Source organism: Talpa europaea, assembly GCF_964194135.1.
Source record: "Talpa europaea genome assembly, chromosome: 13".
NCBI lineage: Eukaryota > Metazoa > Chordata > Mammalia > Eulipotyphla > Talpidae > Talpa > Talpa europaea.
The window spans coordinates 87062045-87087636 of record NC_140080.1 but is presented as its reverse complement, the minus strand read 5'-3'; the positions used below and the strand labels follow the sequence as shown (position 1 = coordinate 87087636).

Here is a 25592-nt window from a genome sequence, read left to right as displayed (position 1 = left end):
TTGCTAAGAGGGATTACTTTCTGTTCTTCCCACATCTAGCCCTTTATCCAAAATGCTCAAAGAACAAACTTGGTCCTAGAACACCTAAATATTTTAAACGTTTGGGTAAATTTTCCTTATATTGCTTGGGAAGGACTGTATAAAATTCCATCCCCATCACAGCTCAACCCAGGGGTTTTTCCCCCTAATGTCAGAAATAGGTTTGGGGATCCCCTAGGATGTAGTCCAGCTCCCTTTCTTTTCAATGACCAAAAGAGCAGTATTTAGATCCTTTCATTTGTTTATTAATTCTCGATGTTTCTTTGAAACTTTTCATTTCTAGTCTACCAAAGCTCTTTGCTCCTAATCCGTTTCCTCTTTTTTTTAGTTACATCAGTATCAATTGGAGAATGTATTATATTTAAAAAAATACAGAATCAAATTCATGATTATTACAATTTTATAGAAAGATAAATTTTGGTTAGAAAAGAGATGATAACAGTCCTAGTCTTGCTAGCTAAGATATGGTGGTGTCAACAATTCTGTCTAGCAACCAATTCAGAGGCTTTGGAGCATTTGGTCACCAATTCATTAGTTTACAATGTTCCCAAATTTATTTATAGATGCTAATACTGACCTATGGGAAAACAGTAGAGAAATAGCATTCATGTTCACTTTTCTTGCAGGAATTTCTCTTGAAAATTATACAAAGTGGTAGTCTTCAAAAATCCCTTCAAATGGAGCATCCTAAGACTTTTCAAGGAAGAGTTTTAAGACACAATTTTAAAATTTTGATTTCTGGATGCTAAATATACAAATGAACACCTTCCCTAAAACAATTGAGAATAGAACTTTTCTTTCTTCTTTTTTTTTAAAGATTTATTTATTTATACAAGGTACAGGCCAGAGGTACAGGAGGGTGAGAGAATTCACCAGAGACAGAGCGGAGAGCAGAACAGTCAGACAACCAAAATACACTGCTGAGGGGAGCAGCAGGAGTGACGGGAGAGGTCTGCCGCTTCATGTGGGAATCTCCCTGGCCAGCCGGGAATTGAACTAGCACTGCAGAGGCTGCGGACAGCTTCACGGCGCAGCGCTAAACCCACTGTGCCACCGGGGAGGCCCTAGAACTTTTCTTTCTTTACAAAAAATAATCAATGGGCCTCCCCGGTGGTGCAGCGGTTGAGCACTGGGTTGCGAAGCTACCCGCAGCCTTGGCAGCGCCGGTTTGACCCCCGGCCACCGGGTGAGGGTCGCGCATGGTGCGCAGACCTCTCCTGCCGCCCGCTGCTCCCCTCAGCAGTGTACTTCATCAGTCTGTCTGTTCTGTTCCCCGCTCTGGCTCTGGTGAATTCTCTCACCCTCCCTCTCTTCTAACTGTACCCCAGTGCTTGGATGAATAAATAAATAAATCTTTAAAAAAAAAATAAGAAAAATAATCAAGGATCTAAATTTCTACTTTTAAAGTTTGACAAGTATATTGGGATGATGGTCCATGGTTATCTAAATACATGGGTAATATTCTTTTGATTAAAAAGAACAATGCTTTTATTTTGAAATGTTCACAATTATTTTTAAATCAATATTCACAATATCCTCTTTTGCATATGTTTAAACTTACTATTAAAATGTTTAATCTGTTAACAAAAAATGTGCAAGGTATTAATTATTTCTTGATACTCATTAGAGAGACAATGAGCAAAAAAGCTTGAAACACACCAAAGTAAATAAATCCTCACATGGTGTCAATAACCTCAGATACTCTAATGTCAAGATTCCATATAAAGAACTATAAAATGTAAGTCCTAAGCATCTGGAGTAATCCAGAAAGGTGTGTCTAATTAAAGAGCTATTTATGGAGAGGTTGAGACTCGAGGAGGGCTCTCTGAAAGGAAAGCAGGGACCCTGAAGAGCCAGACAAGAGATAAAAAGGCAGGAGAAGGAAAGTGGAAGTCCCAGGTGGGAGTGGTTTTCAGGTAATAAGCAGCTTGAGTTCAAGTTCAGGTTTTACTACATTTTTTGGGTGAGCCACTTTGAAGAAGTCTTCATTTGCATTTTGAAGAACAAAGAATAGGAAAGAAAAGTAACAGCATAGGTTAGTCTTCAAGAACTTTTCAACTAGGAATCTTGGAGCAGTAGGGTTTGTATAATGCTGAAAATCATAAGCTCTGGGGGTCTCCCTGGAGGCTCTGGGGGTTAAGTCTCAGGATTATAAAGATATCAGCAGCCACTGCGACATGTGTTCGATCCCTGGCCAGGGAGCTAAGTTACCCACATGGTGCAGGAGAGCTCTCCTGTCTCGCCTACTGCTTCCAACACTGACTCTGGTGAATCCTCTCACCCCCTCCACACCTCTGACCTACACCCCAGTTCTTGTATGCATAAAAAATTAAAATAAATCTTTAAAAAAATCATAAGCTCTGGAACCACAGACTGTGCTGAGACATCTACCTGATTTCTTAGAGGTATGACCTCTGTAGGTCAACTGAATTTTTCTGTTCTGCTAGCTTTGCATGTAAAACAGAAGGATATCTACTTTAAGGAGTATTGTGAGGATTAATGATCAGATGCATAGAAAGAGTTTACAGTTGCATTCAAAGAATTAAGAATTAGTTACTTTATTATTGGTGGTGGTGGTGGGTAGTGTTCCTAAATACTCTTCATTCTCAATGTCAGTAGACATCCAAGCATTGGCTTTTTACTAATCACTACTGAATATTTGTTGGATTAAGAACAAAAGAAAAATGGGGGAGAGCTAAGTGTTTAAGAAAGTTTTAATAATAAAAGTTACTGCGAGGGCTCCTTACTGTGACAGGAAAAGTAAATGACAATGATCTAGTGAAGTTCTCTGCTGTCATAACAAAGTCACATCTATCTTTTCCCCTTGCTTAAAGGCCAAAACCCCAAAAGAACGCATTGCAATTTGTTCTACAGAGAGTACCTTGTGATGTATTCTGCAAGATTATAGTTGATCTTCAAGATGACACATTTGCTAGAAACAATTCCTCGACATGGCAAGAACATTTTGAACTTACCAAAAGGAATTCTGACACCGAGGACCAAGGCCATCGTTATAAAATACCCTCACCTGTTATTATCACACCAACTAGAAAGCGGAAGACAGAGCTTGACACAAGTCCTCTGAGCTGTGATTGTCACTTTTCAGTCATTTAAAAACTGTTATTGAAAGATTTTTTAAATTACAGAGATAATTTATAATTCTTTAGGTGTGTTCTTTAAATATATATTCATTATATTAATTATACTATGTTTGTACATATTGTACAAATAATACAATATTAACATACATATTAGAGAAAAATGGCATCCCACCCCTCATCCACCCCACTAACCCCTGCCTTTTCAAACCACATTCAGGAAAGGTTGCATAGTTTTTTAGAAATTCTTTTATAAATTGGAAATTTTAACTTGAAGTTAAACTTCATGTAAGCCTTCTATTTGAGCTAAAACTCAGGATAAATTCAGTCTTTCGAGATTTTTGTTAACAAGTAATACTCATTGAGAAGCAATAGAGAGTATTAGGTATTGTAAAACAAGTATGGGAGCATAACAGGGGAGGGATGAACAGAAGGTAATAATGATGATGGTTCACATGTGATATGGTGGCAGGAAAACAATTTAAGAAAAATATTAAAATAAAATAAAAAGATTTACCAAAAAAAAAAAAAAACCACATTAAAAAAACCCCACAAACTTACAAGTATGTCTGGCCAGTGAGTAGTTGGATCCACCACTAGTCAAACCAAATCCCTCAGGAATCTGACTTGAGCTTCGAGGTCTGGTCAACAGTTTTGGAGGTTCAATTTCAGCACCAAATTCAGCTCCTATTACTCCTAGCAATACAATAGCAGTAGCTTGTTTCCGTCTTTCTTCATAAGATGTGGAAATTTTTTTCATCTGTGGGACACTTGATAAGCAACCTGAAAAAACAAAACATTAGAATCTAAATTAAAAACAAATATCAATACAAAGAAGACATGAAAATGTTCCTCTAAAATTGCCAAGGCCAGTACATCTCAGGACACTGACACTGTGGTCAGGGGGCAGGAGATGACAGGGTGGAGGAGGGAATATTTATTATGAATTCATTTTAACAGTTATTTACTTTTACTAACTACTTCTTTTTGGGTCATTTCTGATAGCTGATAGTTTTAAAATGTCTATGTTATCTAAAATTTTAAATTCGTATTTTCTAGGATTAAAAAATTTCAATTGTATTAATTGGGCTATGGATCCTTCTACATATTGTTTATTTGTGCCTTTGCTAATATTATTTTTCATGATCATTGATGAGTTTTGCTAGAAATATATAATTAATCAGATGTTTAACAAATACTTCTGACATTACTATGTCATTGCTTTCTATTTCACTAAATTCTGTTATTATTTTTATTATTTATCCTTCCACTTTCTTCAGACTGTCTATTTTCTCTATGTTTTTCTCTATTTTTAGGTTGAACACAACTCACTTATTTTCATGATTTGCTATTATGGTCAGTGCTGCCAGTGACAAAGTTAATATCCAATTTCCTCTTCTTCTTTAGCAACATCACCTCAATTTTAACTGACAAGCAATGTAGTTATATCCTTTCCATGTCCTTCCTGGAACCAAGGAAATCAGTCTAGCTCTTGGCTTTAAGATTTATTCATGTTATATTCGTAGTCCTTTTTGCTCATAGGATCCAAATGCCTACTCCTGGAAATGGTTTCAGTCCAGCTCACTGCCTTTCTATCCCATTACTTGTCCACAGAGATATCTATCTTCCTGAGCCTAGTTATGTCTCTTTGGTTTTCTATTTGTTTATTTTATCCATCATAGCTACACGTTAGATACAGAGGGATTTGAAAAGTGAACTTCTGGGGCCATCTTGATTGAAGGTCAGCTTTTTGTTCTTTCTAATATTAATCCATCCAGCTTTTCTGGCCTCTTTCAGTACTTTGCTCTATACATTAATTAAATCAATAGAACAAAGGGCCTTCAGAGCTCAGCATGCCAACCAAGAAATTAGCAGCAGGGACTTCTGCATACACTAATGCTTTATTTTGTGTCTTCATTTTGTTTTTCTTTCTGTTTTTTCGCTTTGTCATTGTACACTAGTAGTGGAAAGGAATCGCAAAGGAAGAGGCTAACGGGGTACCAAACCATGAAAGATCTTCTATGGCAAGTTGAAGACTTTTAGCTACAGTTAATGGAAAGCCATTGAATAACAATGTATAAGGTGGCAACAGTAGATTCATTCACGATTAGAAAGATCATGATAGTGGCAGTAAGACAGTGAATTGTGGAGTAAAAGACAACTTGTATCAAGTAGAACAGCAACAACAAAAACAACAAAAAAAAACTTATGCAATGACCATGGTGGAAAATATTAAGTACCACTGAGGTGGAAGGTCTTTCATTCCATCAGTTAGTCATCCAACACTTTAAAATCCATTGATTTTGGCTGTGCTGAAAAGCAGATTAGGGTATGGATAAGAAGACCTAGTTGAGTCTAAGAAATGGAAATGACAGGCTAGAACAAAGAATGTGAGCAGTGGAAAGGCACACCTGAGGAAAAAAAGTGGCATTATACTACTCAAGGGAAAATGGGAGGTTGGTTATTGTGGCATTGCTGTCCCCAAAAGGGTCTAATATTTTCCTCAATATGCCCAGAATAAGCCACTTCCATAAATGTCACTTTGATATGAGAATTAAAGGTCAATGAATTCTCTGTGAGCCTCAGGAAGTCTATTATCATTACTTTAAAAATATAGATTATTTTAAGAGCAGAGAAAGCCCTAGAGACTGAGAGGTTTGTCCTTGTTTCAGTCATTTGTCCTATTCCTAAACAAAGGAGCAATCACTGTTGCCTCTTTTTATGACGAGAAGAAGGCAGTTGGGGTGTGGGTGTGGAAGGAGGTGTCTTATTTAGGTGTCGGTTATCCGTGAACATGTCTTCCCTGAGAATCTCATCTCTAATTCTGAGTAACAGGATGAAGCCACCTCTCCCAAGTCATGTGAAGCTCTGGCCCCTCTCCTTGGTCCCCAGGTTTCTTAGCTCAGGCCATACAGCCCTGACCTACCCCCATTTTATTTTATAATTTATGCCCATATACAGTCTCCATCCCTATGCTATTAAATTTTGGTCTTTTCTCCTACTAATCTGATACCAAGTTTTCAGTCCAGCCTCGGAAGAATCCAGGTTGGAGGGGGGTAAGTTTTTGCCAGCACCCTAACATCTAGAAAAACTTAAGATGGTAATATGACAAGAATATCAATAGTTACTATTTATTTGGATTCCAAGAACAGTTTGGGGTAATTTAATACAAAAAGGATAATGGTGCTATTGCTGTGTTGTTAGTTTCTTACTTTTTTAAACAGAACTTTTAAATAAAGATTCTGTTTATTTTCTACTAGTTTTTAAGCAGTGCATAGAAAGACAAATTTTAAAACAAGTCTACAGAGAATAGATTCATCTTTTAAAATAATCTAATTCTCATAAAATTGTGGTTATTACTCATTTTCCCAATTTGTTTAATTTTGTATTGTATTCTTTTTGTATAGTATTATTATGCAGGGCACTTTGCATTTTTGTTCCTCTGATATTATAAAATTACTTTATATCTTCCAGTATCATGACAAGTCATAGTTTGTGAATTAACATTTCTTATAAAAGCCTCCATTAAAATGTTTAAAAGTATTTAAGTAATAGTAAGTAATATCTTCTAACCTGACACCTCAGCATTCATTTCTCTCTTCATGTATTTTCTTCTAATTTTTAAAGAGGAAATGTTAGTAAAAGTAGTAGCATTTACAAGTTATTACAGATTCAAAGGATGACACTGATCTGTTACGGTTATAGTAACTAAAGTAGGAAAAACATCCTAAAAGCTTAACCATACTAAGAAGAAGAAGAAAAAAATCAATAATCATTGCCTCTGTGTTTAGAGGGATGAAAATGGACCCGAATTCTAGACAAAGTGATATTTAACAGTTTGATAATCTATATCTCAGTACATGCATTTAAAACCAACTTTATTTATGTACAAGAGCAGACACAGGGAAGTAATAGCTGTGTGACTACATCTAGATTCATGTAGCATCTATTTTACTCTTTACATAGTATTCTTGAAACAGGAAGCAAACCAAGCTCCCCTCCCCCCAAGTCTCAGCGAGAGCCTGCTCCATAACAATAGTTCAAAGGAAAGCTCTCTTCTGCAGTTGCACTGATTGTTCTGTCAGCTGACCTCTGCAGAAGGGAATTGCTAACCGCTGCCTTGCTCCTTAGCTGACAAATGAATGATCGCAGCTCCATCTATTTTCACTATGGCTGCCTCTACCCCAGGTGCTCAGACAGAGAGCCCGGTGTGACATCTTAGATCAAGATGAATTGGCACAAACTCCTGATCCAAGATTGTTTTATACCATTTAATTTAGTTTCTTCCCCTGCTTGGATGAGCACAGCTCTGGTTATGGATTTCTATTCTAATGTACTGAAGCAGGCCCTGAAAGAAGCCAATGAAGCAGCTGCTGGAGCAAGGGACTGCAGGGATACTGATCAATAGACAAGGCACTGACCCCAGCCGTTCAGCCTCTGCAACGGCCACTGCTGAAGGGGGAGGGGCTCGAGGCACACATAGGCTGCCTCCAGTAGGAAATGAAACAACAGGGGCATTGGGAGAGTTCCACCTCCAACCCCCGGTCCCCCACCTTCTCCATGTTCCTTTTGTTTAATTACCTCAATCTTGTCTTAACTCCAGCTCCTTGGGAAGGAGCTAAGACTTTAGGGGAGTTTTAATAATATACTTTTAAAACAGCCACTTGTAAATTTTTTCCTGAAGCTAAAGGAAGAATTTTAACAGGTGCCCTTGGCTAAGTGGCCAAAATATGAAATCTTAATTAGCTGTCCAGTCCATCACTTGGAATAAGTTAAAGTTTGGCCTGGGCATAGGCTCTTAAGAACACTATCCAACTGGCTCTGAACACTACTGATGTCGAAATTCTATGGGAGGGAATTTTTATCAGAACAGAGATCTGAAAAGATGAGAGTTCTTTGTTAACAAGGGATGAAGAGCAAGAAATGTCTCCCCTAAAAGACAGAATTTGACTAATGAATGTTTAAGGCACACCCCCATCCCTAATACTCTGCTAACACAGCAACATCTCATTCTTAAATTCTTCAGATTTGGAAACATTGAAAATGATGGGCGTTGCCTGTACTTTCTCTTAAATAACATAAAATATATGCAATTAGCTGCAGTGCTTACCTATTAAAAAAAAATAACAAAACCTGACACCCAAATGGGAGATTTTGAGATATTAAAAATAAAAGAATTCTGTAAAAGTGGACCTTTCTAGTCCCATTTGTCTCATAAAAATTTGGTATTTTTTCACAGAGATGCGCCTCCATTTAATCATGCTAAAGGGTGACATGGAGATCCATTTTCTTGACAGGACGGTTGATCACCCTATCACAGCAAGAAAATTAATACTTGCTAGCCCTGTGTGGAAAACAGAAACTACAGGCAATGGTAAAGGACATTAAAAACAACAACAACAACAACAACAACCTTTTTTAAGTTGCAAACAAGACTTGTTTTGTGTGAAAACAACGTGATTCTTCACTACTGGGCCACTTAAAACAAAATACGAGCTATTGGTTTTATTAAAAACAATGCTTTAATTCATACAGGGTTTCTCAAAAGTACATAACTGTCTTTAGATTTAGCATAATTGACTCTAGATTTACAGGAACAGGGGTAAACACTTTACTTACAGCTTAACTAGAACATAGGTAAAATATTTGAGAAGTTTAAGCTATTTAAAGGGCTGTAAGATATTGATTACTTCATTTAAAAAGCAGTCAGAGAGTGCAACCAAGAGGTCAAGATAAATTTAACAGTTTGAAGCACTTTACTAAATAACTCTAAAGATCATGTTAATTGGCTTTGTGCAAGTTCCAGGGTAAAATTAATTTTATCCTAGCTTACAATAAAAGGATTAAAAGACATATTAAGTTCTTCAGTTTTAACTGGAATAGGAATCAATGGATTTGAATTAAAACTAAAGGCGGTTTTATGAGCGATGGACTATCAGCAGATATTTTATATCTGTTATTCATCTTAGACTGAGGGAACTCTTATTGTAGTAAGTAGTAAAACCTTGGACAAGGACATACCACCAACTTACCCCTCTGAAAATATACTTTACAACTGTGTGATTTGACATGGAAAAAAACTGTTTTCAAACATTAGATTCTTTGTTTAGGACTGAGTACCAGAATGCTTTTTTTATAATTGCTTGATGATACAATATTGAAAATTCTGGTAAAAATTGAAATGATGTACTTAAATTCAGTCACAATTCATTTCAAGATTATAACTACTGTATTTAAAACATTTAAAAATTATATTACAAACATAGCATTAGGAGTTTTTAAACCCAAAACCTTACATTAAGATTGGTTTTAGCATACTAATTTTATGCCAGAAGCTTCTGCCAACTGAGAGAGTCCAAGTGACATTCTCAATGAAATGAATACTTTCTGAGTTTGATATAAATTTCATATACCTTAAAACATCACTTTGGAATTTCAAAACTCTCCATTTATGCATAATAAATTAAAATAAAATTTTAAATGTTTTTTTCTTTACTTTTGTATTGAGTAATCTATTTGGGAATTTTATGTACAGAAAAAAATTGCTTTTACTATGCTCTGTCTAGCAGAGTCAAAAATGCATTGTGTATTAAATAAGACATATTCTTATGTATTAATAGATAAACGAATTAGACTTTACATGAATGATTAGAAAAACTAAGTTGTGAGATGTCACTGCAGAAAACTAAAAAGCAGTATGTGGAGACTATTTAAAATGACAGTTTGGATTAAGTCAGACAATAGTTTTTATTATGGCTCTTTACTTGTTTTATTTCCAACAAAGTATATTTACTAATATTAGATTTTGATTAATTATTAAAGAACAAAAGTAAATTTAGCACTGTTTACAATGTCGCCATACAATCAGAATATTCTTAGCCTATATTTCAAAGCTTTACAAATGTTAGTAAAACTACAAAGGATTTCTTTGGATTTTCAGACCAGTAAAATTTTCCTTCAAATGTTCATTTTTATCTTTTCTTGGCCCCAAGGATATTTTAATGTAATGTGACACAGTATCAGCATGTACTGACTATAAAAAACGTACAAGGTTGTAGATGAGTTTCAAATAGTACACGACAGTAAAGCATGTCTGATTTTAATACATTGCTAAATATAAACAGAAGCATCTAAAAGAAAGTAGATATTCAAAAATGAGTTTAGTTCAAATTGTTTTATAGATGTCCTTTAATCAAAATAACTTCAACTTGCCCTACATTTTAAATTCACATGCCTGATTGCATGGCAGATATTAACAATTTAATTTTAAAAATGCCTTTTTAATTATTGTTATATGGTACTAGTCATAGATGTTATCTTTACATATACATACATTATGTTTACATAATTCCATGCACACCATAAATATATGCTTAATTATGGTACAAGACATTAAACTTTAGTGATCAAAAATGGTATTTTTGGATTTTTCAAACGTTATCTGTGTTTTAGAATCATAATGAAAAAAGTATTGGTCATCAGTGGATTTTTCACAGTGTACATGAACTGTTTCCATATGTTTGATCCTAACATTTTTCCATGTCTACTGGCTAGTCTAGGGTTGCTGAAATCTGATAAAGCACAATGCTATAAAAATGTCAGTTTTTACCAGGTATGTAACAGTAGTGATCCAAAAATGTTTTGTTAACAAGGCAAAAAAATCTCAAAAGTGAGTGAAAATCTAATATTAACTCATTTTGTAAAATTTGGTTTTAAATTTTATAAAATTCTACAGTCGTCTACTAACTTTGTTCCAATTATCCAATATATTCCAATTCTTCAAAGATGAATTTGACAACCCAAGGTGTGCAAAAGGACTTCAAGACCTCACTCTCTTGGACATGAATCCAGGTAAGCTTGTAAGGAGGATCTGTGGGTCTATGCCATTATGCAAATAGATGGGACTAGTTCCTTTTCTTAAAGCCAGTGCTTTATTTTCATTTGTTGGTACAACTTATAGCAGTACAAACTCTGTAATATTTATAAAATATGTCAAATAAATTTTGATCATATATAAAAAAACTTGAATTGCAGATGGGTATATGACCAACATGTACATTTCTATAGTGCACCTGAAGTCAATAAAATAAAATGTGCACATTTTTTTAATCTTCTTTTCTACCTCCTGGGGGAAAAAGATGAACTGATTAAAAGTGACAGTCATGGGGAACTTGACTATTTATTTCCAAACTTTCACATTTTTTATTGAAGCCAGTGTGTGTATGTATAAAAACTTTCAGTATTTACTCTGCTACCAGTATAGGCATTTCTTCCACTGCATAAAAAACATATTGCAGCTGCTTTGTGACACGTTTACCAGTGTTTTTTCCTCTTTCCTACTGGCAGAGCATACGGAAGTTGCTCCCCAAATCTATGAGGTTCTTGATGCTTGAGTAGCTGCTGCACTATTTATCCCCTATGTGGAAACTGAAGTAAACAAACTCGCTATTCATTTGTATGTATGCACGATAGCCCCCTGCTGGAACATAAAAGGCTCTGCAAATGCATGCATCTTGATGCTGCTGCTGATCAAGTCATTTTGTAATAATGCGTCTCCCACGTAAATGTATTGCGTATGTGCATTTAACAACATATACTAAATCCATTTCCACAAAGTCAGATCCAAGTAAAATAAATGAAAATTCCAAAAATATTTTCCTTTTCAAAGGAAAGTTCATATTATCACTATCTTGGGAAAATGAAGATTATTTTCATAATTGAAACCTTAAGCTTTCAGATCAACTTGTTTCTTCCTCATATAACTTGCCACAATGTCTTAGTCTTCATGCAGACAAGCTCTACACCTGCTTTTCTGTGATCTGCATTTTCTTATTGTCCCCTTATTCTCTAACTAAACATCAAAATGTCATTTTCTCTTTTACTGCAAACAGTAAAAGAAATGCAGATATTTTTTGCTTCGGAGAAAATTACATATATAAGAAATCTATGTAACAGAAAACCTTATAGTTAATCATTATCAAAAATTGTTCAGCTCTTTCCACTTTAATGTTCAAAGGTGAATGAATCTGAGATATAGATCAAGTTCTAAGAACCACAAATCATAACATTAAGAAGACTATTATTAGTTTTTCCATGAGAAAAAAAAACACTATTTCAGAAAATAGTAGTGGCTTGTAAAATTACATAAAACTGAAAATACAGCAAAACATTTTCATCATTAATCTTTTCCTTACAGTTAATTTCCAGAAAAAGACAACTTTTGCAATGAGATTTAGTTGTAAAAATAACAGAGCAGACACAATAGTGTATTTCTTTAAAAGATCAAAAGAAACTTAACGCTTGGTGAATTTTCAAATATATTGTATGACGAATTTACACCTGTGCGTTACAGAACAGAGACTGTGGACACGTTGTCTGATAAACTGAGAAAGCCTTTACTGGATTTGCTTAAAAATAATTTCACAAAGATAAATCTCTCTAACAACTCAGTCATATAAAATGAGAGTGAAAAGTATAACTGCTTGCTGTATTTTTGAGAAGTTAACATGTACACCTGTCCATTTATAAGAAGTATTCATTTTCTCAATTACTACACATTTGATCACAAAATAAAACAATAACATGCAGATGAAGTTTTTTAAAAGGTGTGTTTGCAGTGAATTAAAACTTCTCAGGAATTTCTTGCTTTCTTTTTTCTCAGTAGATTACCTTATAATGTTATCTCTCATTTTGATGAATGATTGCCTTAAATTTTCACTTTTTTTTTTCTTTCTGTAGTATATGTAAGAAGTAATGGAGCACAGTTAAGGGCAACATAATATCTTGGGAATTAATGGTCACAGCCTTGAAGCAATAGCAGGTATGGGAAAAGTGGGTATACCCAAAGCAAAGTTTTATAGCAAAGACTTTAAGAGCGCAGTTCACCATTAGCTGAAAAATATAAGACTTTGCCTTCTAAAATTATCCTGTGATTTATGAAAGTTTGATCTAGATTAACAAACAGAACAACTCCTAACAACTAAATAAATAAGAAACTGAAAGGAAAATTATTTCAAAATTTAAAGGAGAAATAAAATATCAGTGAGAAATAAGAAGAAATATGTAAAAAATATTAAAGGAGAAATAAAAAGGTTACAGACAATTTTAAATTTACATATCACACTGATCATCAAGAAAGCAAAGTTTTGAAAAAGAAAAAGACAAATAAGCAAATATGAACCAAACATTAAGGCTGAAGGTATAAAGATACTGACAAAATAAAGCACAGCCTTAAGCATCCAGAGATTTCTAAGTTGCTTCAGAGAACATGAAGAAATAGTTTGAATTACTCTTAGCTGCAAGGGTTTTCATTTCGGACCCTGTTACATGTGTGTGCTTTCATCAGTTTAAGATACATGGAGAAACAAGAGTTATGTGCACTAATGATTATCATGCATTATTTTAAAATTATTTTACATTTCTCATTTTATGATGGAGATAGTCTATGAAATTGACTCTTGCTATTAAGTAAATAATTTTTTCACACTCTTTTTTTTGGTTTATATGATTTATTTTATACCTCCCCGAATAAGCATATATATATTAAAATTTACTAATGGTTCCTCTTATGCAAGTATTTTATATGGTTTCCCATCAATTAGTTAATTTCATCCATAAATTGAATCTGAGTGTCTGTCTTGCACATACCAAACTAAAACAGCGTTGGGCCCTTGAGCCTTTAACCAAAAAAGGTATAGTGCATACAATTAAAGACCTTGGATAGCTACATCACTGATTTATTATGACCATGGATTTGGAAGAGCTATCATCCCTGAAATGAGCGCTAAAAGAATTTAATATTAATTTTAATATTTTAACCTATATATGCATATAGTCAGATACTCGGGTTTGTAAAATGTTATCCTATTTTATAAGATTGGTTTTTAATAAAACTTATTTCTGCTCCATAACACATAATCATTTCCTCAAAATTCTGTCTGCCTAGTTCAAATATTAGGTTACTCAGAAGTTGACTCAAAAGATAGTTTTATAACTATCATCTTAATTAATCTTTTATTAACATAACTGCTATATGAAAGAACCAAGAAAATATATGTATACAGATATTGGGTAAACATACATATTCAGAATGACTTAATTGTACTTAACTGCTTTCAGACATTTTGGCAGAAAATAAGGAACACAGAATCAAGAAAAGAGGAATGTTTGTGAGAATTCCTACCCACCATGGCCCAAGACCATGAATTGCCATAGAAGGTTCTACTCAGGCAGGTAGAGAACAATCCAAAACAAGATTTTAACATGTTCTCAAATAAAATGGTTTCTCTTATTAGCAAAAGAAAACAATTGAATAATTTCTCTAATTCCTTATCTGATGTTAATTTCTACAAAATACTCAAGCATTGACTTAGGAGAAAATGTCCTCAAAATATGTCAGATATTCTCCAATTAAAAAAAAAAACAAACAGACAAATTCCATCTACTTATGTAGTAGACTCCCCATCTACTTCTGTACATAACTTCCTAATGCTCTACTGACATAATTATAAGCCTTCTACAACCACTTTGCAAATTCCTCCACAAAAAACAATCAACCATTAAGAATTTAAATGGAAAATAAAACAAATCAGAAGTAAGAGTGCGTAAAATACCTCTGAAGTCCAAGGTTAGATTACTGGGAGTGGGGAATATTAAAATTTGGGGGGAGAAAAGGAACAGAGAGCTCTTCTAATCAAACCAATACCCATATTTTATAGATAAGGAGGTTAAGTAGGTTAAGTGTTCAAGTGACAAGGTGAAGGGCACGAAGAGTGGGCACTCATGGTAACATCATTTCGATTGATCTCTAGAATCTTCATTGAACTGTAAGTCAGTGTTTGTTGAATAGAAACTAGTTAATATTTGATTAAAGATAATTCTCTATTAAGTGTTCAAGATAAATCTCAATTAGGTATTTTCAAATCCTGCAAAATTAAAAATGTTTCTTAAAAAACAAGTGAGCAAATAAAATTTACAACAGAAAAAAGTCTTAAAATAGTTCTTGCGCCATAGCATCTGATTATATTTATATATCTATACATATTTTAACGAGGTCTATCTATAACAAATGTAAAAAAAATTGAAGTACTCTGTCAAGCAAAGGCAGTAACTACATATAAAATTGGATTTTATATGAAATATATATGTGGAATATGGAGAACCACTGAAAAAATATGAAGCACTGAGTATAGCCATCATTACTATTCAAACACTGAATAAACAATATATTATTTTTCTACAGGGTAATAAAATCAGCATGCTGTCCCACAACAACATCGTCAATCTCCAAGAAGGAAAATTTCTTCAAATACAATATATGGAGGAAAACACTAATTAAAACTTAAAACATTAAGTTTTTAGTAACCTCTACATAAGTCTCCCCTTAAGTTGTATTTACTGTAAGTTCACATGGACAAATATGTTCCGAACTCCCGTACTGCACTCCAGACATTGCTAATGGATTCATGATCACTTCCGAAGTTCATGTTGTAATATCAGACAATAGCTTAGAGTCACCATAAGGGTTAAGACAATCATTTTCTACTGCATACTAGTGCTATTCTAAGCCGATAGTGTGTTTAAATCCACACCAATGAAATCAATACAGTACTGTTCTATTCAAGGTGAGACCAAATAAACCTGTCTGAAGCTTTGAGAAATAGGCTTTGCAGTATACTTTGAGTGCTAAATGCCTTTCAGTCTAGAGATCTGTCATTAAATAATCATTAGCCATCATTCACTCTTCCTAAAAAGCTTAACATCTAAACTTGTTCAGCATCCACTAAAGCATTAGTATAGACTACCAAGTAAGCACTCATTAACACTTAGGGATGCTTCAACCACTGTTTAACTGTGCACTCTCATGCCAAAAATATCCCCAAATATTCATACATATTTACCACTGTATTAGAGGACAATTTACAGAGATGATTAGTAAAAAGGACATCAGCACAATGATCAGCCTCTTTTGTATAACGCAGGGCAACAATGAATTGTTTTTCCTATCTGATTTATTTAGATAAAACCTGATGTCTTTCCTACAATTCAGTATCATATATAACTCAGTATCACACGTAAGTCAAATAAAATCAAGTTAATCACAATAGAGAATTCATGAAGAAGCAATCTTGGCTTTGATCCTGAATGTATTTTAAAACATGTTTCTTTTATCAATGCTAAGCTTATCTCACTTTTAATATAAGACCATCTCATTTGCTGAATAATCAACTGTAATGAACCCTGCATTGTTTTAGATATCGTGAGGTAGAGTAAAAAGTAAGATATATCTACCTTCTTTCTATTACCAGCAAGATTAAATAAATAATATAGAATCATATGCATAAATTTGATGGTCAAGATAATTTTCTTTGTGCCTATAAGAAGTTATTTCTTGTATGCTGTTATACCAATTCTCCCAATTTCAAGCTAACATTAATGAAAATGTAATTTCTGAAAGATTAATTCATTTTTAATTTTTAAAAGCTCAAATAAAAATAGTCAAATCCTTATGAACTCCTCCATAGTTTTACAACTAATTAGTTTGCATTTCAATATGGATTTCAATCTAAATGAGAGTGATGATAGTATAGTAATATTTTATTTAACAGGATGACACTTGATATTTTCCCAGAAGTATTTAGATAGCTACAAACATAAGGATTCTTTTAGCTGTTAGGTACTATTAAATGCCAAATATACATAGTTTAAATATAAATTGTACGAGTTGGAAAACTTCCTATCAATAGTATTCAAATTCTCAACCCACTCAATCTATGACTTTTTCATTTTTCTATCAATACCCCAATATAAAGGTTCAATTGCTAAGATATGACAAGTGCAGTATTACTTGGATAGTTTGGTAAATTAACATTTTATCTTTCAATTTATAAGACATTTTAAGGTTCAGAAATTAAAGGAGGTAATATATAACCAAGCCTCAAATTTAATGATCAAATTTTCCCTTAGATACCACACTGAAAATACAATTTCAGTATACTATGAAATATAAGAGGTTCATTCCTTTTCACTTGGTAAGGTCCATCAATATTGAGCAATCAAATAGCTAAAAACAAATTAAAAATACAAGTTTTACAATTTGATAGTTTGCCAGAAAATGCTTTTTCAAAAATGTAAAATTTACAAAATTTGTACCACTGAACATGATTTTGACCTTGCCTTGAAACAGGTAAACTCATTTATAATTTCTGGTAAATTCTCATTTTTTAATCTACAAAACAGTACTGGGAAAGTCAGCACGACCCGACAAAGTGTTTTCATCCCTTTCAAAATCTGTGCCAAGAATCTCTTGCTGACTATGGAATCAATAGTTATACAATCTTCACTAAATTTTAAGTAATAGGTTTTGCTTTTCTATCATTATAATTATTTAATAATTTAAAACTAAATTTATTATCTCTCAACTAAACATAGCCTTATTTTCTAAAAGATAAAGAAAAGGGATTTATTTACCATTCCTAAAAATACAGTTTTGTATTTACTAAACAACTATGTTATGAAAAAAGAAACAAAATGTTTTTTTCCAAATAATTCATGTTTTTAAAGATATGTTAGATTAACTGTTAATACAAAATCATGATCAATAAAAGCAATTCATTCTTGACTCTCAAATCTCACTGGGCATAGGTGAAACTTCAATAAAACTGGTACTGCTCTGGATTTTACATTTTGAAGCATGATTACTATTTTATTGAAAAGTATATAGGAGTAATGTAGTACTTTAAATTATAGTTATTTTGAAACTAAGTTGCAACTTACACTGACTTTTTATGAATAGACTAGGTTCTTATTGGAAATCAATTGGAAGGCAGGTAAAATCAGAAAGCTATGGTTACCAGAATATCAATAAGAGATATAGCAATATCCAATTCTCCATCTTATGCCAAAATAAAAAGAAAACAGAATATACTAAAATAAAATATATTCTTGCAAGCAAATGCTTAATATGCAAAACATATTTTAATGCCAATATATATCATCTGAAACACAATAAAAATTTCATTATTTTTCCATCAAAATTAATATTATCAAAACTTGACTTCTTTTTTTTTCTAAAGATTTATTTATTTATGCAAGAACTGGGGTACAGGCCAGAGGTGTGGTAGGGTGAGAGGATTCACCAGAGACAGAGCAGGGAGCAGAACAGGCAGACAACCGAAAATACTGCTGAGGGGAGCATTGGGCAAGATGTGAGAGGTCTGCTGCGCCATGTGGGTCTCTCCCTGGCAGGCCGGGAATCAAACCCGCACCGCAGAGGTTGCGGACAGCTTCACAGCACAGCACTCAACCTGCTGCACTACCGGGGAGGACCCCTGACTTCATTTTTTTATTTTTCATTTGAACTTCCTGAAAACTAACAACTACACTAAAATGTAAGGACCTAAGATAGACAAGTTAAGCTTTATCATTCTTCTAATATTTAATTAATATAGACATTAGGTAAATGAGAATTTTTTCCCAAAAAGTACTGAAACTGCTATGTGAAATTTAAGAACTGACTGTATAAAATTAAGGGAAAAATATAAGTGAGAGTTCATCAAAGATATATTTAAACATCACTCCACATAAAATTAATGTAAAAAGCCAAACTTACAACATAAATGTTACTTGTGGAATACCTTTACAATATATCACATGGTGAACTTATGTTTTTATGTTACTAAACCAATATAAGATCAAAATATTCATATGAAAAAATAAAGTATATGGAGTTCCAAGATATAAAAACACAATAGGTAACAATAGTAAAGCACTTCAGAAAATATACTTCAGCTTTGCTTCTGAATTTTTTATTCCCTGCTAATGCATATTTATGTACAAATTATCTAGTTTCTATGCTAGGCTTATTTGGAAAAAGGCTTATAATATAAATAAGTATAAATTTATAGAATGTACTAGCACATGTTAATAATCCATCCCATTTAGTCCTGAAAACAGCAATTTAGAAAAAAAAAAAGAAAAATGCACATATCGAAAGGGAACAATAATCACTGAAATATTTTTTATAAGAAAGTCCTGAAAGAATCCAACAATGGACCTCTTAGTGTAATGTAGTGGTTACATTACACTTGAGGCTATTAAGCATGCATTCCTTATCCTAATTAAATGTTCAAAATGGCTAGATTTAATTTTCATAAGAGAAATCAATATTATGATACAGTTTTTCTTCAAATATTTTCCAAAACCCATACACCTAAACACCTTCTCTTTCCTGAAGGGACTACAGCACAAAATCAGTGGGTGCTTGAAATTTGCTACCAACGGTCCTGTTCAGAAATGAAAGGCCAACATTATATTAAAAAAAAAAATGAAACCACAAGTGAGTAGCAGAATTAGAGCAGGCCCACTGCATTGTAGCAGCTCAATACTCCACTGCTCGGCTGCTGGAGGAACTCCAGAGAGTTAACCTGGTGTGATAAAAGACTTGACAAAGCAATTCTGACTGTGCAGCAATGCTAAGTTGTGGACTAATACAAGAACGGGAGGCCCAAATCGCTGTCTTTCACCACGCGCAATTTACACATGGCTTTATCAATAGCCTTAGTGCTGAATACAGAACACACTCTATTTGGCTTTCAGTCAATTAAGCTTTAAGCTGTCAGCAAACAAGACTTTTAAGTTAATTTTGAATCACCACGAATCAAGTTGAAGGTTGTGAAAGGGCGGCTCACATGCCGGCATGAAAAAAGGCAGTTTAATTGCCTCTGAATAGCTATTATATGCTGCAATTGGCCTATTGAATCTTAGATGATCTATTTATTTATCAAAGTGCAACCATCAAAGATTAGTAAAAGAGTGAACATTATGAATTATACATTCCCTATTTTGCATAAGAAACTAATGCCTTTGGCAATGGTGGAAAAAATTCATATTTTTAAAGCATACCTTATTTTTTAATGCATATTTTGGTGAAATGGAAAATTAGCAACACTGAGTAATCAGGATAAAAATAGAGCATTTCTAGGAAAATAAAGGCGAACTTTTTTGAAACGATAACACTTGTTACCATAAGGTGTTTTCATATATTATTGACATAAAATTGATGATTTAGAAAGCAAATACTCCTTTTTAAATGTTCACACTATAAATGCTCATCAAATAAAGTCAAAAAAAGTTATAAAATTGAATCAAGTCTGAGTTTTAAAAACATAATAAGAGAATTCCTTAGATTGATTGCACTATTAATTGTGTGAAGGGAAACAACACAGGATGTATCATTTTAATAAATATTATTTTAAATAAGACAGAGGCGTTCTCAAGAAAACAACATCATCAAATTAAAAGGATTGTTATATTCCTGATAACTGCATAACATTTTTTAAAGACTGTAGTTGATCACAATCCTAATCAGTTTTTGCCTGAAATTATTTTTTCAATAGCACGTCCTCTGTTTATTATTATAGGGTTACTCATGAGTGCTGGATGCGTATATTGATTTTTTTATTAGAAGAGAGCACTGAAGCATTAGGTGGGGAGGGGGGGATGCTCAGATTTTATAAACAGATATAAACGGAGATCAAATTTAGGGATGGTGAAACAAACCATTTTGCTTTGGTTGGAACGAGCTATGGGTCTTTTTACATGTTAGTCCTTCAAGAAAAAATATTTTGAGCTATACACTCGTGGTTGATTTACATAGGAAAATCATATGGAGATTAATGGCTATAAAGTATTAATGGTTTATAAGAATTTGGATAGAATACGGGTTAATTTTAGTACTCCCTCAAGGACAGTCATATATTCTTGGAAGCTTAGACCCATCGGCTCTGTATTTCCAGTCAGTGGAGGCTGTGGGCTTGGGAATCAGTCCTGACTACCATCATTCCAGGAACTACCACATATTCACAGGCCGAAACTCAATGAGAGTATGGAAATCCTTTCTCCTCTCTTCTCCCATCCATTATTTTAAAATAGTTTTTTTTTTCATTTATTGTCACAAAATATAATCATTTACTAGATACTCCTTACAAAAATCAATGCTACTAAAACCATAAATACAAAGACATTAGAGAATGACTTCTAAGTGAAATCGGGAAAGGAAACAGATTAAGTGTAAGAATCAGACTTCCCAAGATAAAACAAAGCAGAAACCATGTGAAGAAGGAGATTCTTGTCATCTTGAAGAAGGACTAACAGAGACTTCTTTGTATTGAGTGGTCTTTGCACATCTCCAACTGTCTTCCAGTATTTTATATATTCATACAGGACACAGGCTGTTCCAATCACCTTCACATCACTCCCACAAACACCCACTCATTCAAGAAGGGAGGAGATATAATAGGGAACTAGATAAATGAGGCTCTTTCTGTATCTTACATTTAGGAAAGAAAGGTAAACACACTGAGATATACCTAGAAAACACAAAGTGTATTACTGTGACAAACCAGAGACTGACACAGAAAAAAAGGATGAAAACAACTAACTTTGGACAAAGGATTCAGCAACAAGGAAGTTGAAGCACCGTGCTGACATAGGTTGTGCAAATCGAAGCACTAGAAGTAAAGGAGGTGGGAGGCAAACCCTGGCCGGCTAAGTCTACAGTCAATACTTTTAACCACTACTTCAAAGAAACACTCAAAATCAGGTATGATATCCCCTTCCCTAGCTCTTAATAGAAAAGCAAAGTTAAATGAGCAAATAATTAACAAGGGAAAATACAATATTTTTCATTAAGCAGGAGCCTCAACAGTAGGAACATCATGGATTCTCAGAGGAAGCTGACCTCAGATGGGAGAAGGTTAGCTCTCACAGAGGAGGTGCCATTTGAGAAAGGTCTCCGAAGTTTGGACTTTGGACAAAAGAAATGGGGTTTCATCTAAAGAACAAGAAGCTAAAGCACAGAGGGCTGTACCAACCATCAAAGCATTCCTGGTCCTGCAACCCACCCTCTAGGGCATCATTTTTGCTACCCTCTTCGCGGTTCTGCCATGCTATTACCTTCTCACATTCTATTGTGGAAGAGCAAAATAGGCCTCCCCAAAATATGGCACTCTGGCATATTGATTATTCTGAATTAAAGCTACTCAAGAAACAGCCAGTAAGAAGATCACTCTAACCCTCTCTATATACCCAAAGGCAGGAAATTAATCCCCCATGTGAAAGGCACTCTCCCGGTCCGAGAGGCAGAGATCACTAGAAGGGAATTTAGCACCAAGAAGACTGTGGAAACAAATCCTGCTGCTTTTTAAGTTTACTGCCCCACACTTAAATTTCTTTGTCTTGTCAATTCTTTACAAATTAATTGTTTCCTGTATAAAATCTGGCTGCCACTGCCACGTCCTTAGATTTCATATCTTGGGGGGCTCCCATACATGCAAAATTAAAATTGTTTTTCTCCTGTTAATCTACACTTTATTACAGGGGACGTAGAAAATTAGAGGGGAAAATTATTTTCCTTCCCTACATTAGGCAATACATTAATTTCTTATTTATTTGCTAGCCCCATACACACACACACACACACACACACATACACACATACACACACACAATCACTTCCATCTGCAGAATGTAAACTCCATAATGATAGGGATTGAGATTTCTGTCATTTTGTTCATAGATGTTGCTCTAGGACCTATATAAATGTCTGGCACATGGATTCTAAGTAAGTATTTGATGAATTAATGAGTAAAGCACAACAGCTCAAGTCACATACAGAAACAGGATCCAGTTTGCTTTGGTCCAAGATAGAGACTTATAAAGCAATGAGAGCAAGCCAGGCCTGGAATGTAGTTTTAGGTTACAGAGCTCTTGAATACCATCCTAAGGGGACTGAACTCTATTCTAAAAGCAATGGAAAGGCAGCAAAAATTTTTGAATCACAGGTGGGTTGTTAGGAACGTCAATTGGCAACTGTATATTGCTGAGATTTGAGGTATGAGACAATAGATACCAAAAGCTACAAACTAGGGTAGCAGCAGTGAAAACAGAAAAGCTAGGGGGCATAAGAGGGTGAGTCAAACATAATTTGAGGTGTCAAATTTGGGTGAATGGTACCATTGATGAAAATGACTTCAGTTTAAACATAACTGAGTGAAAGTATCCTAAGGCTAACAGCAAGCAGCTGAAAATAAGCTCAGTAGCAAACTGAGGTCAGGAAAGAAAGAACTAGAAATTGCTGGTGGGATGGCGGTAATGCTTTGAGAGAGTGGGAGTTTCCCAAGGAAAAGGGGAAAGAGGACTGAGCAGAGAACTCTGAAAAATCTAATCGCATAGTGAACTTTAGGAGACAAAAAAGAGAATGTAGGAATGAAAATCCTCTTTCCTATTTTTTTTTTTTTTTTTGACAAATCTCTATACATTCTTTCAAGTTATACCTGAAATGTCAGATCGTTTAACTGGCCTGTCCTCTATTTCCCCACACTACCTGGGGCAGAGCCTGAGGGTAGCATTAAGAGACTTTTTTTTTTTTTTAATTTGCCACTTTATATGTTTTTACTCCTTTAATCCCCAGAGCATGTTCCACACATGGATATGTGTTTGACTGTTTACATGAAGTTTCATGCTGCCAGCGTGTAACTGGTCCACGGATTTCCAAGCTCTGATGGAAAATTCTAAATCAGAAATCATGATTTATTTCTTTCCTTTCTCTCTGGTATAAAAGAACCAAGAAGCCCTAAAAATTCGCTCAATGGAAGGCAATTATTCTGCAGTGTTTGGGAATGAACAAATCAAGGGTGTTAGCATTATAAGGCTAATATTACCCACAAAAGTGAAGTGTCATTTCTAGAGAGGTACTTGACACAACCTCAAAGGGTCCCCAGTGCTAACTTAAGCTGACAAAGAAGTAATTAGAAGGAATAAAAGCAGACATATTCCTCATATCACATAACTTTCTTCTTTTTAGTTATAAAAAGAGCTCTTTTGGGGAAAAGTGACCATAGACAAAAATTTTAGATTAGTTGTGGTTTCAGGAAATAATCTCTGCTTCTCAAAAATGTACCAGGGGGTGGGCCTCCTCTGGTGGCACAGTGGTTGAGCACTGGGCTGCAAAGCTGCGCGCAGCCTCTGCAGCACCGGTTTGATCCCCAGCCACCAGCGAGGGTCCCACATGGTGCGACAGACCTCTCCTGTTGTGCCCACTGCACCCCTCAGCAGTGTATTTTGTCAGTCTGCCTGTTCTGCTTCCCGCTCTGGCTCTGGTGAATTCTCTCACCCTCCCACGTTTCTGACTGTACCCCAGTGCTTGTATATATAAATAAATACATACATACATATAAACTTTTTAAAAAGTTGCTCAATTAATTAATTAATTAATTAAAATGTACCAGGAGAAAAGTAATGGGGACAGTAAAATGGTATTAAAACTCTGCTTCAAAGTTTTGTTTTTTCTTAAATAAATGTTAGGGAGTACAGAAGGCTATGTTATATGTGATAGGTATCAATATAGAAAAGTATTAGTTATAGGATAATGAACTTAGAAATATGAACTAACAATAAAACTTTTTCTTAAGTAACATATGGATCATTCTAAAATTAAAAAAAAAAATCAGCAGTTATAGGATCTTCAGAAAAATAGATGTTGAGTTCATCACCAGAATAATGTACACCCAGGTCCATCTGCTATGGGTCAGAATGCTCGGAGTATGTCAGGGCACACTGGCTTATTTTCGTCATCTTGGGAAAATTTTAGAAAATTATTTTAAGCCAGGGAAGGTCTTATTCACTAATACTGTTCCTTGAAGAGATTTTTCCTAAAGCTTCCCCTGATTTCCTGGTTCACTCTTAAGAGTTTCCTGGGAGAGCAGGACATGGAATTTGCCATAAGAACCTTAGCTCCTACCCTTGTCTTTGGGATATATTTGCTTCCCAAGAGGGGCAGTCTGCTTTCCTCTCAAAGTCAGGAGTTTTACAGGAGCAGGTGCACAAAGGAGAAAGGCAGAGGTTTTCCAGCAGAGCCTGTGATGAATAATTAATTTGACTGTAAAATGTAATATGAAAGAACAAAGAAAGGGTCAAGAATAACCAAGTCATCTCAGAAGAAGGAAAAAAAAAGGGAAGACTTGCCCTATTGGATTTGAAGACTATTCATAAAGCTATAGTAATTAAAACAGCAAGGTTTGGTGCCAGGCTAGATAAATTTAGAAGTAGAATAAAATAAGAAGCCAAAAAAAAAAACCCCCAACAAATAATACATGGCTATTTATATAAATAAAAATAAAGCTGGAATGTTATCCAACACCCAAAAGTCAACAGCAGGTGGACTATGAACTTGTACATCAGAGGCAAACCAAACTTTTGCATGAAAACACATATGATGATATAGGGAAGAATTTATTAAGCTCCTAAGAGCACCAGACAAAAAAGGAAAAAATGGATGAATTAAATAACATAAAAATTAAGAACTTTTTATCAAAAGCACCTTACAGAAATGAAAATGTAAGATACAAACTCAAAGAACATATTAATCACATGTATAATCAATAAACTGTGAGTGTT

The 25592-nt window shown here is 34.3% G+C and overlaps 1 protein-coding gene across 1 annotated transcript in view; it reads right to left on the bottom strand.

The window, feature by feature from the left end:
- Positions 1 to 25592, bottom strand: part of WDR7 (WD repeat domain 7) — a gene marked incomplete at its 3' end in the record, with an annotated part of 253430 nt that overhangs the window by 111542 nt on the left and 116296 nt on the right. Inside the window, exon 17 of the mRNA XM_084252706.1 lies at positions 3699 to 3920. Within this exon, the coding sequence (XP_084108832.1) occupies positions 3699 to 3920 (222 nt within the window). The remainder of the gene's footprint in view (positions 1 to 3698; positions 3921 to 25592) is intronic.